This window comes from Spea bombifrons, chromosome 2, assembly GCF_027358695.1.
Source record: "Spea bombifrons isolate aSpeBom1 chromosome 2, aSpeBom1.2.pri, whole genome shotgun sequence".
Lineage (NCBI taxonomy): Eukaryota > Metazoa > Chordata > Amphibia > Anura > Pelobatidae > Spea > Spea bombifrons.
The window spans coordinates 118,536,706-118,550,409 of NC_071088.1; the positions used below are offsets into that span (position 1 = coordinate 118,536,706).

The window sequence follows — 13,704 nt, forward strand, 5'->3', positions numbered from 1 at the left end:
CACGCACCTGTGGCTGCACTTATCTAGAGAGCAGTCTAACCTGTATCTGTATCGGTAAGTTTCTGGCCCTTCAGGCCACCTGGCAATTACGGGGCCCAATTTCAGCTGAGTGGCTACTAAATCACGCATGCAGATACTTTCTGGCTATATGGCGCAACGTTTCTGCAGCAAGTGGGCCTCGGACTAATTAATTGCAACAACCACCACCCAGCATTTGCCCAGTGGCCTGTCAGTGAGTGTGGGCCTGCTCCAAATAATTACAGAAGGTATGGTTAAAGACATTTCAAGACATATATGGATATATTATATCGCCCATGGCATTGTCCCCATAAAGTTTGTATCGGTCATAATTTATTTTTTTCACTGGTCTGTATACTTTAGCCTGCGGAGGCTATGTATTTCTATTATATTATACATTTTCACCAGGTGACACATTTCATTATTAGTTGTGTTATATAAGAAATGTATGCATTTGTTCACTACAGACTGCAGGGTTCGCTCTGCGCCTATAGAGCGCTTGCCTGCCCATCACACCCAACGCAGCCTGGCCCCGCCACTGCATCTTTGTCTCAGGCCACGCCTCGATCCGCTGACAGTCAGCTGGCAGGCTCGTACGTCACGGGGCAGGCGTGAGCACCGCCCAGGTTGCTCTCGCGAGAGCGTAGGCTCGGGGCGCTCGTGCGCTGCTCACGGTAGCTGGCTGAGGCGAACGGCACGGGACAGAGGCGCCGGACCGTCAAAAGCGGTGAGAAACGCGGGGGGCGGAGGACACTTTATCCGCGGCGTACATACACACCGACTTCCACCCCTACTGTCTCTGCACTACCACGCCCTTAATACCCAAGAGTGTAAGAGAGGGCCCAAGTTGGGGAGCCGCCCCCTTCTAGGCAAAGGGCAGAGTTAGGACTATTTAAACCAATGGTTAAGGTACCTGTCATAGAGTGACAGGCATAAGAGCCAATGGCAGAGTGGGAGAGTGAGACATGGCCTGGGACAGACTGTACCCACCCGACTTACATAGCTTTAGTGTTTCCAGCTAGTCAAAGTGCATCCCTGTGTGACCCGTGCCAGCCCGTCTAATAGCCTTTCGGTCAGGCTGTAACCCCCAACTCGACTGCCTCTTTAACCCCTAACAAAGTTCTCATTGCTGCTTGTCTGCTCCCACCCTCTCCTCCTGGACGGAAAAGCTCCATTCTAATCAGTTGTGCCAAGTTATTCTTCCTTGCCGAGATTGCTATTGTGCGTTCTGTGTTCTGATTGCCTTCTGGCCACTGTGCTGTTCCCTCTCTCAGCCCAGACTGCCTGTTGATCGCCTGCTGTATCACCCCATTGTGTGAGGATGCCTGCCATCACTAAGCTAGAATCCCCTTCACAGACTACCTGCTTTCACAGCCCCCTTCTGTCTCACCCAGACCACCATACCCAGACCACCTGTGTCTACTTGTTTGCCACCATGCTGCCATCCCACCCACGGCTCACACAGAGCTGCTGCCCCGCTCACTGGGGACTGCTAGCCGCTGACCACTTACTCACATGTAATGAAGTCTTACTTTACTGAGATGGGTAGTAGATAAGTGGAACAGTTGGAAGTGGAGAGGTTAATACAGTGAGGGAATTTAAACATGCAGGAGAAAGGCATAAAGCCCCCAATTGAGTCTTTACTCGATTCGGGTAAAGGGGTAATGCCTGCCTGAGCCCTCTCGCCCGTCCTAGGGTGTGCCTTCCTAAGCCAATTTCCACCTGCCCGTTAAGTGATGTTCTGCCTGTTTGCACAGGTCTCCCCCATCCAGGTTTGTGCCTGTCTCCCTGCCCCTCGCTGTGAAGGTTGCGCTTGTGTCTGCTTCTTCTTCGTCTGGCTCCGGCTGTAGGCTTTACCCAGGCTTTGTGCTTTGTCATCCCCTGTTACACGAAGACTGTTACAACTCGAGTATCTCTCTGTATTAAAAGCCGTCGCAATGAAATCGTATTGAGAGTTTGGGCACTACGATTATGGACTTATTCTAAAATGTGACTGTTTTGTGTAAATCTGTTTATTACGGTTTTTAGGTTCTGTGCGCGAAGCTTTTACGTGAATGCTGATGATGATTAATGCATTACTTATAGCTTGAGGCCAAGATCTGGTTGTTGAGCATTTACGTGTCTCCCCGAATCTAGTATTAACTGTCCAAACTTTTGCACCCCCCTCATGTATATGCATGCTGCAAGCGGGAGATGCATTCAGCCAAACCCATCTCCTGCAAGCCAAGGATCTGGGAAAATCACCAACGGTATAGAGATCTAGATCCCGCTATGCATTTACAGGGAAAACCAAGTGTATACGGTGACAGTTGGCTATCATGTGTATCAAAGGTGATGGTAGGCGGCTCCTTTCCTGTATCTTTGTCTGTGACATAAGTATGCGATCCGTGTGTATTTAAAGGGACACATGTGAGTGTGAATTGTTTGCCCACTGGGATGCTGTTGTAGAAGGTTACCTTTTGGTGCTCTTGGTTATGTTATTCTGTTCTCACACTGTTCTTGTTACTTGTATCAACTTCCTAAAACAGCTAAATCTGCTTTTCTTTACTTTTTTTTCTTATGTGGTCCATGAGTATTTGGGACCCATAGACCACAATGCCTCTGTACAGACACATTTTGAATTAAGGGAGGAATAACAATCCCTATGTGAAAGTAATGTAGGATGTAACAAAACATGATTCAAGTGCTGCTGTTTAAGATCAATCACTGTAAGGATTCTTCTTTGTAAATATACTTTATACGTACGTATTCTTTGTTTCATTGAGGTCTTACGTGTAACAGTAGGTGGCATACGGAGTAATGTTGGTCGCAGCCTCCTCATTTGTAAATCTTTAGTGATGTACACAAGGTCTAGTCGTAGACCAAAGCATTGTTTGGAACACCTCGCCTCCCGGCTCGTATGAAATAAGAACTAACATGTTTTCTCTGCAGATCTCACAGGTGGGAGCGCTTATTTGTAACAACCACTTTCCGCAGCATGACCGTGGAACATATGCAGTATGAAACACATTTTCCTGTAAAAGCAAGCAGTGCGCATATATCAGAAGAAGTCTCTGAATTCTTTATACGGCTGGGAATCCTCTCTTTCCCTTGTGCCGAGTTCATCTGCGAGGAATCTTCATTAACTTGCCTCCGAGGAAGCCTCTGTGTGTGCGAAACGCGTCAGCTTTGAAATATTCTACCCTAATCGTAAGAAAGAGGAACACAAACACATGGAACACATTTAGAGACTTTTTGATGTGTACTGCTTGCTTTTATCTGCAAATCTGTTAAATATATATATATATGTTTGTTCCATTTGTTCCACGTCCATGCTGTGGAAAGTGGTCGTTACAGGTAAGTGATCCCACCGGTGAGACGCTGAATCCTTGGGTTGCATTTGAGAAACCATGGATGTTTTTTGGAAGCTGCCTTTATATTTTATTCTTTTCTCTTCTCCACTGGCAGGTGTGGGAAGCGTTGATTTCTGGTATGTTTTCTTGTGATTTTGGCGTAGAAGTGGGTGTCGTGATGGTCGTTAGTTCGCTGTACGTTTGCTGATGTTGAAAGGGAGTTTGTTGCGGAGCTTTGCCTTTGAATGAATTGGGTGCTATTTATTGAACTCTTGAAAAGTGGTCTTATCACCATAGCCAGGGGTCTTGCTGCTTCAACCATTCTGTCGATTGCTATGGAAATAAGGCTGCCTTTCATACTTCGCACCAGAATAGTTTTTTTTGTCTGTATCGAAGCTTGTGCCAGTGGCATCTATATTGTAGTAGAAACAGAAATGCAGATATACTTCCTTAAAGTGCCCCTTCATGACCAAGGAATAGTTTCTTTCTATCTATTTGTTAAACTTTGATTCCCCTTCTCCATGTTTGGTGTACGGACACAATATACACTTTGTCTCCACGATAAGTAGTCTTTTAAACACTATTAATATATGTAGGACACTGTTAGTGTTAATATGTTGTAAAATCTTTTTGAATTTCTGTTTTTTATAATTTCGCTTATGATTTTTTTTTTTGCAAAATAGAGGCCGCTGCTGGAAAAATAACACAATTTATATTCAGCAACATTCCCCAAAAATATACAACATATATAATGTATGTATATGTGTGTGTTTGTATACACACACAGTCTGTTTCTGGGTAAAGCAATCTGGGCTCAGTACTCCCGGCTCTTCAACATCAGTTTCGTGTAAAATATGTTTCATATAAATGAAATGCATAGAAAAAAAAGTATGTGATGCTTACTATATAAACCACTGAGAAACCTGATAAAGGCAGATATGTTCTGAGTGTGAGGGATGGAGAAGACGTGTTCCACTAATAGGAAAAAGACGTGAAGCATGGTGGCCTGTGATGGACAATAACACCTAAAAGTCCTTTTCACTTTCAGAAGCTCATCCCTAAAAATCTTGTGCCGTGATATCTGCAAACCTCTCCGTATGCTCCGTATATACCGTAAAACCACCGGGAAGAGACAGTGTTGTGTCATTTCTGCCTATAATAGAGGCATCTGGGCAGAAGCGTTACTTTGTTCCTCAGCAGAGCTTTATTTAGTTTTATTGTATATTTTTCTTGGGGTTGTGTTGACCGTGTGCACGATTGGTACCCTGTCTTAAGAAGTAACTTCTCATGAAGGTTCACGGCAATAAACGACACTGATTTTTCTATGCAATGTGTATATGGGCCTGTTTTTATTGTGCTACGTACTCTGTGTAATCGTATTGCACAAAGTAAGCCAATACATCACTGTTGTGGGGGGGGGGTTGTATTTTTGTACCATGATATGACGCTCCTCTTTTTATAACCTGAAAAACAATAAAAATTGTTGAAAGATCAATTAAGGATGGGCTTTATGCTGAGACTTTGCATGATTGGCTTTTAATTGGTCTAATTTGTTTAGTGATTCTTAAGGCTTATTGGGCTAAAACCTTTGCTGACGTATTCTGCATCGTGAAAACCAAATGTCCGAGCAGGGTGATAGACATTATTTCCTTGTGATTAATTCATTTGAGAATATTTTGTTTTGTGTCAGCGTTGGACGATGCTATTTAGGTGTAACAAACATACAGCAACCTAAAGAACCCACTCGTTATGCTGGCCTTGCTTGTCCACTTATTCCCCTATCCACAAATGCATTTGGGTTTAAAAGTTCTGGTATTTCCTCAGTTTTATCATCCCATAAAAAAAGGGAGTCTAGACAATGTTCAAGCTACTGAAGAACCTTCTTTAACATCTTGTGTCACAAAATGACGCTTTGTCTGTGGGAAGCTGTAGAAACGTGTGATTATTATTATTTTTCCAGGCCAACATAAATTTCCTGATGTTTGATAAACCTTTTTGGACAATAGGAATATATTCCATGGAATAAGGTGTAAAGGACTATTTGACTGGGAGAGCTGGAGCAGGGCATGTAGCAGAAAGGAGCAATTGCCCTCCAGCCAGGGCCTTTCATGGTCTTCTCCTTGTCCTACACGGGGACCTCTGCTTATCATCAGGGCTTACAGTACAATGAAATTTGCCAAATGTTAATGAATCCGTGTAATGACAACCTGACCAAAATAAAAAACGATATTAAAGAAACATAGAATTTGACGGCAGATAAGAACTTTTCGGTCCACCTGGCCAGCCCGTTGTCTTCCTCATTAGATCCCCCATGACATTCGCCAAACCAGCATTGGTCATATGGCGCCATGTTAGTGTATGGGGACAGACAAAGGGGAGGCTATTTTCATTTAAAGCGACCTGTCAGTTATATGGATTAAAGTTCCTATGATGGCTAAAGTGCCCTTTAAGTGCCAACGCGTTTTGTTTTTGTTTTCGTAACCATTTCATCTGAGCGATGACCAGAAGGATATACTAAAGAACGCTTCGAGAAGAAAAAAAAGCTCAATGCTGGCAGCAACACAACAGGTCTTACTGAGAAAAAGAGCGGTTTTCCTCAGGATGTGTTTAATGCCGGCAGAAAAATAGCTGAGCTGTAAGGAACAGTTGTGGGAATTCTATTTTGAGCGCCCCGGCCTGGATAGAAGAGTGTGGGGGGGTTAAAGCTGATGGGATTTAGCATGTGCCCCGAGCCGTCATCGGCCGCTTTGCAAATTTATATTTTGTTTTTTAGAGCTGAGAATACAGAATTTCAGCGATGGCGCTCGGGCACGGATCTCACCGCGCCGGCCTGCAAAACCTTCATAGATGAACAGCAAAAGCTGGGCGGATGAGGTTTAGTTGTGCTTCCCAGGTGTGTTTGTTGTTTCTTGATCATATCTATAGATACAATTAAGAAGCCAGGTGGCAAGAACATTATTTTATGCAAAAGCTGCCGCGATCCTACGTTATGTGCTGTCCTGGCTCATCATACTCTCTCCTGGTCTTCGGTTCTTTAACAAAAATCTCTTAGGCTTCCCTGATCAAGAGGGTCTTATCCGCTCACAAGTGATTCCCCTCCTCCCGCATTTCTTATCCTCACTCCTACTGTCTGGAGTCTCCCGCTTTACCCACTTATTCAGTCTGTTCGTATGTACATCTAGTAATATCATTTATTTAAAAAATGTTTGGTCCGCCTAAGACTTTTACACTTTTACCTCCACCTAGATTGCAAGCTCATTTGATCACCTTTTGTTTCTGTCCAGAATGCCGCTGCTTGTTATCTCCTGTGCAGCGCTATGGAGTATGGTGGAGCTATATAAGTCCATTGAAATAATGATAATGAAATGGTTATTTGGTGTGGAATAACGCTGCGTTGGGGTTTAGCGGCTGTACTCTTTTGCTACAGGTTTGATTTAATGAGACTGGCTGTGGGATGCCAGGTTTGCATGCAGCGGGATCTGAGCCCCGTGTAGCAGCGAGTTCCCCTCCCACACTCCGTCTAGACTGTAGCCAAAGCAGCATAACTGAGTGGGCAGCGGCGGTGCGGAGCTCTCCTACACAGACGTGGGGGGAACAGCGAGACTAGTGGGAGAGAGTATGAGCTTTACAATCCCAGCTATTGACTGCAGGTAAGAACTCTTCTCAAAGCCTCGTGTGCTCTTAACACCTATTAAGTGTGTTGGTCAGATACATGTCAGCTGTGCTTCGCAGCCCACGTCTGTTTTTAGTGTGTGTGTTTAGTGTGTGCGTGTGCGCAGTTCTGTGTGTACATACAAAAAATCAGTACATAATGTGAAGCTTTAAGTATTTCTTTATCAGATAATTCACATGAAATTGAGCTTTCAAATAACAGTGCTGTTTTTGTTTTTAAAGGATTATATATATATATATATATATATATATATATATATATATGTGTGTGTGTATATATGTATGTATGTATGTATTATATATGTGTGTGTATTGTATTACACACACACACTTATATAATGTGTGTGTGTATTATATATATGTGTGTGTGTGTATTATATATAGCTAGAAATGCCCTAAGTTTGGGTGTAAAATGCAACACAAAGTAAGAGAGAAGGGGCCTTATGCCGTATTAATGAATGACGGTAATACTTTAGCAGATGTACCATTCGGTTGAGTCCTGAGCAGTCTTCAGGCGATGTACAGGAAGGGCTACGTGGCTGTGAGTCATGGGAGCTGAGGAATGTTCCCAGATCCGTGGCGCTGAATTTGAAAAGCACATTTGTGTTGCATTTGTTTTGGGTTTTGTTGCATTGTACAGACATACCCCGCTTTAAGGACATAGTCGCGGCACATCCAATCCCCTGTTTACATACTCGCTTCCCGAGAACAGACGCAGAATATCCAGTATGTCCCTTCGTCTTGCCAACGGCTTTTGGGCATTTTGTGGGGAAATGACCTGACGGCTGCCGTGCAGCGCATGCATTGATAAACGAAGAAAAGGCAGTGCTTCACGTTACGGACATTTTTGTTACGTACGTACTCTGGCCACCGTTGTGTGTGTTAATGTGGGGTATGCCTGTAAATCACCCTCAATAGACAATAAACATTAAAGTACGTTGCAAGAACCAGTGCTGGAGCTGACCGGTGATAAGTGTACCGCGTGGGGACGGGCAGTAGGGGGTAGTTCTTTTCAAGCTGGGGCTCGGGGAGAGGAGGAAATGGATATAGGGGATTCTACAGAACCCCTCAAGACCACCCCAAAATCAAAGAGCATATAATGGCTTGAGTGTCTCAACCAACAATAAAAAGTTTCACTGTAGTATTAAATATTATATTATCTGTTTTATTTTGTTCAGTTTATTAAAAAAAAATAAAACCGTATCCCTTCCTTTTCCTTCTCCCTGTCTGATCTGGGAGGCTTCTGGTTTTTCCAATGAAAGAGTTAATGAGGGTTTCATACATATTTGTGTGAAACTTTTTTTTTTTTCTTCTCCGTGGTGGACTTGCTATAGTAACTTTATACCTTGTTTCAATTTTTTTAAATACATTGACTGTAGTTTTCATCCATGGAAATAGGAGAAGTGTATATAATAACTGACATTTTCTCTTCATTCTTTGATTACCCCGTTTCATCTGCACAGAATTCTAGCAGTTCCTAGGAACCTAAAAAAAGAAAATTCAGAAAGCCCGTCTGTGTGTTTTCTCTCTCTTTTTTCTCCCCCTTGCATTCCACAGTTGACTTTGCCTCTCCCAGGCCGGCCCGGTGCCAAGCCGGTGGGACTCTGTTGTTTTAACAGCAGCCTCGGAATAGGAAACGTGAAAAAGTCCAAGCTTTTCGTGCTAACACTCCAGCTTTGTGTGGCTCTGCAGCCATCACCTTTTGTGTCTTTCTGGGGTGGAATCCTGGCTGCCGAACAAGATGGAACAGGTTTTAATGTGTTTATTTTATAGAACGCTGCCGAGCGGACCTAGTCCCATTTCAGGAAGGAGGGTAGGTCTCCGCTTCGGCGATACAGCGCCGCGTTTCTTTCGTTTGTTTAGTTTGCACAGCAAAGGGCTACATCCGCTGTGCGCGACATAAGAAAACACACCGCGCAAGAGAGCTCCCGGCACGTTACCCTTTCACGCGCGCCGCTTACAAATACCAGCGGCTCCTACTTATTCCCACCGCTTTAACTTCTGTGTCCACTCTGGCTTTTCTGCGTTTCTTTGGGATTTGTTTATTTTCGCATTTCGGTAGCGCCGATCCCAAACCTGTGCTGAATTGGGATATTATAACTGCCGGGATTTATTAGCTGCTTTGTTTAATGGTGTAATAAAAGAAGCCATTAAAAAATATACCACACAGTGTGCAATAACCACCACAGACTACCTTTTTCACTCATGCATAACACATGGGCTGCTGTTCTTGGAGGGGTGTAAATAATAATTACACATATATATATATATATATATATATATATATATATATATATATATATATATATATATATATATATATATATATATACACACCGTATTGGCTCGGATATAGGCCGCCCCCGTATATAGGCCGCACCCTAAAAGTTTGGTGTTTTTTTTTCTAAACCCCCCCCCCCCGAGATACGCTGCCACTCTGTCCCCCCCCCGACTTACCAGAGCAGACTCCCGGGGGACATCTATGCAAATCGCGTATACAACCGGCATCGGAAGTTGTATACGCGTATTACGTAGATGTCTTCCGCCAGCTCCGCAAGACACCCGGAGTCTTCTCTGGCAAGTCGGGGGGGGGGGTGTAAACTGTATCGTGCGGACGCTTAGACAACCTCCCGTGCCGGCACCCCCCCCCCCCCCGTGAGAAGTGCTGGCAGGGTAGGCTGTCTGAGCGTATCAGACAGTAGGATACAGGTCCCCTGCTCCGCTGCGGGGGATCTGTATCCTAACCCCGCTGCCTGCCCGGCGCCCGGGACGGGTGTTGGGCGCTAGACCCCGAATATAGGCCGCACCCCCACTTTAAAGACTTAAAGACTCCGGCCACCGAGTGTCTGGCTGGGTGACTGGGAATGAAACGCCGTATTGTTTATCGCAGACAGTAAGATAAGGAGTCCGAGGATCTGTTTAGGAGATTGGGCTGAGATAAAGATGCTATAGATTGCATACAAATGGCGAATATGTAGCTGTCCGAAAACAGATTATGCAAAAAAACTAGAAATTTGTTAAAAAGGAAAACAGCGCTTTATTATTGGAACGCTTTATAAATATGTTACCAGTGTATATAAAAAAGAATCCACTGTGATGGGACCAGTTATCCCCAGGAGATGCTTTCTGATCTCCGTCGTAACATAAAGAATGCGTGTAGTAGAACCAGTTTGATTACGTTGACGGGGAATAGTAAATGGCCGACACGTTAGCGGCTCACATGGGCTGTGCAACTTTTTGTGTCGAGGTTGAATAAGCCGCCTCTCACAGGCTTTGCTACTGAAGCATTTCCGGGGAAAGGGTTTGAGACAGTGAATGTATTTAAAAATTGTAAGCCTTCCATGTGTATCTTTTTATTATTATTATTTGTAAATGAAGCGTGACGGGAAAAATACATTCCTCCCGCTAGCGGCTCGGTTCATCGGCCATTTTCCAAGTCAGAGCGACTTGGTCTGGAGGATCCGTTAGAGCTGCGATAGTCAGATTGTGAACACGTAATTGTTGAACGCGTTTTGGTCCAAATCTTGCATATTTCTTTTCCCCCCCATTCCTGATTCTAAACAGTTGATTACTCTTGGTATGAAAAACAAACTCGCAAATTAGAACTTTGTGAATCTGTCACCAAATAAAAACCTGGAGATACTTTGTACTTCACAGTGCAGACTCCTTTAATAATATCATCACTAATACTACAACGCAGTAACAGTCTGCAGAAGGACGTGAACTTTTATTGCTATTATTCCTGCATGCCCAAGGTGCCTAATTTGGGGGAAATGATAAGAAGTTCGGTGTGTTTCAGGGGGCCGCTCTACTGTAAATGACCTGAGACAGTCGTGACTAGGCCGGCTCTTCTTATCACGGAACTGCTCCCAGCCGGAGTCCCAAGTCCCATCGCAGCCGCACTCGACCTCTGGGAATGTGAGCGCTGATCGTATCTCCCATGTTTATTTCAGAGACGTGTCATTGCAGCTTTGCTGTTTAAGTGCAATTATACGATATTTTAAATTGGTAATTATGGAACATTCTGGTGTTTGTATTGAAGTGTGCTAATATTACACTGGCTACATTAAGAGTAATAAGTCCGTGGCTGCTCCCTTTGCTATTAGTAAGAATAAGCATCTGTGCGCCGTGATCCTGCTGTGGATCGGGGTACCTCTCCTTGTGAAAGGAGACGCGCCATGTATGATCCCACACATGCGCCTTTCTATACAGATCATGAAGTTTGCTGCGTGATGTATGGACTTGGCATGCAAGAAGGGCCAGGTTGGCGTTGCATAGGATTTGACCGCAGGTAGGGGCCGTTTGTCCCACCGGATCTGCTCATTTGTCCTGATGTAAGACTCTTGTCTTAATCAGTCCTTGATCTTCTGTTAGATTCAGGATAGCTTTGTGTCTGTCCATTCATGTTATGTAGTTTTATGGAGACCTCCGGAAAGTCCTCTCATCAACTCAACTTCGCATCATGTAGGGCTGGCCTGGTCGTTCACGCTGGAGAATCTCACTTGGGTTAGCCCTTTATAATGCATTGAAATATCACCTGCAATGGCCGGTTAGTGAATATACATGCATCTAAATCAAAATAAAAGTAAACAAAAGTCAGTGCATTGTATTGACCATTTGCATTGTGTGTTTTTCTCCCCCTATCTTCTTGCCTTTTCATACTGATCTATTGTTTTGAGGAATGGTTATTAAAACGTAAAGCAAGATTACAATGAAAAGTGTCTAAAGGTCCACGTTCAGATTGAAATGTTATTTTTAATTTTGCAGGAAGAGTAATGGGAGACGATCGCCCTTTTGTGTGCAGCGCCCCTGGCTGTGGGCAGGTAAGGCCAATTTTGTTAAATTTCTGGGACGGGTTATATTGAAACAGACTGTGTTGGCCAAATAGCCAACAAAGCAAATGGGTTCTCACACGAGCGTACGGCAAAGCGGTATGAATCTTCAGTAAGTTTAGGAAGAAAAAAAAAGTACCATAAGTGTGATCTTTAAAATGGAAAGTGCGTTATTTGGTAGTGGCTCATATAAATGTATGTATTGTGATGGGATTTGGAGAATCTGGTGTTTGATTAGGAGTATGAAATGTCTGAATAGACAGGTGAAAATGTATTATTATTGAAATAATAAAGTGTAAGTATATCCGCATGACTGTAAATACATTCTGAACATACGCTGTGAGTTGCAATGAGTTGAAATACTTCAACTTTGATATTTGTGTGTTGATGAAAGACCAACCATTGTGAGCGCACCTTGCAGAAAGAAGTCCACGCGTCTTCTGTTATTGTACGTAAATCACCTCTCGCCCTGCTTATTGTTGTGTAGGGCCAGCGGTGCCCTCACCCCAAAATGTAAAGAGGAGTCGGTGAGGGGAAGTGTTTCAGGTGGCCTAAATATTCCGTTCATTGAATAAATTCCAGTGTGATTACCGATCATGGACGATTTCACTGCTTGCCATGGAATACAAGCATTTGATTATAGGCAGGCCTGATAGTATATTCATTACACGTAAACAATATGAAGTTTAATCCTTGGAAGAAGACGTTACATATCGTTTGTATACAGTTGTAATAACACAAAAGGAGTTCCCCAACCATGCTGTGTAATATGGGTCTTAACCTGGAAAGCAATATATTGCATTGATGTGAAATGTTAAGTACCTCTGGAGAAAAGATACATTTTGAATGTTCCCTTGGTAAAGGTGTGTGCGACGGACATGCCGACCAGGACTTCTGCCAGGGTCTTTCTCCGCTACGTTTTTAATGTACTGTGTGTAATCTGTTTTGGTTTAAACCGAATAATTGTTCTGTTGCGTCAGATCAGCTGCTGCTTTTCACTGTTGCTGATTTATGGTGTGCTGGTCCTTTGATAGAATTCACATCCGTTCCTAAGAAGCCGTCACCAAGCAGTCTGCTTCAGGAACGCATACGTTTCGGGAAGCCCCGAGAGCCGCATGGATGGTTCGTTGAGAATAAGTAGAGATTCCAATGTATAATGGAAACCTGCCTTCAAGAACTGAGATACCTGGTCTGCGTCATCCACGAGAGCGCTTTATGGTTTAGTGACGCACGTTGCTGGCGAAACCTTCTGTGCTTGTTTTGAAGCTGAAGCATCTGGACGTGTCAGGAAGCTGCCCGCCAAATGTTCTGGAGATGAAAGCCATGTCCGGAGCGGTCCTTCGTTTTTCTCATAGTTTGAATGGAAAGTACTTACAGACAGGCTGACATTATAGTAACATATATCAGTCGACAGGCGGGGAAGAAAAAGCTGATAAACCCTATTGTTAAAGACTTGTTAAGAGAAATATACCTGATATCACCACATAGAAGCTCATCTTACAACGGGATGCTTTACTACGTGAGACGAGCAAGGGGGATATTTTCTTCTATTCAGGTGTATATATCTCTGATTTTGCTGCCGAATGCACTGCCCCGTACACTGTATATGATCTCATGTTTAATTTGTGATTAGAAGCTCTACAGAGTCTCATTTCTTCATATTGCATCAGTAGTTCTCGCGTAAAACGTCCCAGAGGGTTAATGGGAAGATTTTCCTTTTGTTTGAAAAACTAAAGCCATTATAATTTGAATGTATTGTGACCCCATGTCATTTGGGGTTTTGTTTATCTATATGGGCGCATATGATCTTAGTGTGTATGCACTCCTTTTGCTAATGAGAGCACATACAC

General features: G+C 43.6%; 1 protein-coding gene across 3 annotated transcripts in view; it reads left to right on the forward strand.

The window, feature by feature from the left end:
- Positions 1 to 616: 616 nt before the first annotated feature.
- Positions 617 to 13,704, forward strand: part of LOC128473970 (cyclic AMP-dependent transcription factor ATF-7-like) — a 34,120-nt gene continuing 21,032 nt past the window's right edge. For 2 of the 3 annotated variants that reach the window (XM_053456193.1, XM_053456195.1), the window contains exons 1-2: positions 617 to 745; positions 11,790 to 11,845. In XM_053456193.1, the coding sequence (XP_053312168.1) occupies positions 11,798 to 11,845 (48 nt within the window). In that variant the 5' untranslated portion in view covers positions 617 to 745; positions 11,790 to 11,797. Of the gene's footprint in view, positions 746 to 6,910; positions 7,001 to 11,789; positions 11,846 to 13,704 lie in introns of those variants that run through there. The other variant, XM_053456194.1, reaches the window with a different exon arrangement.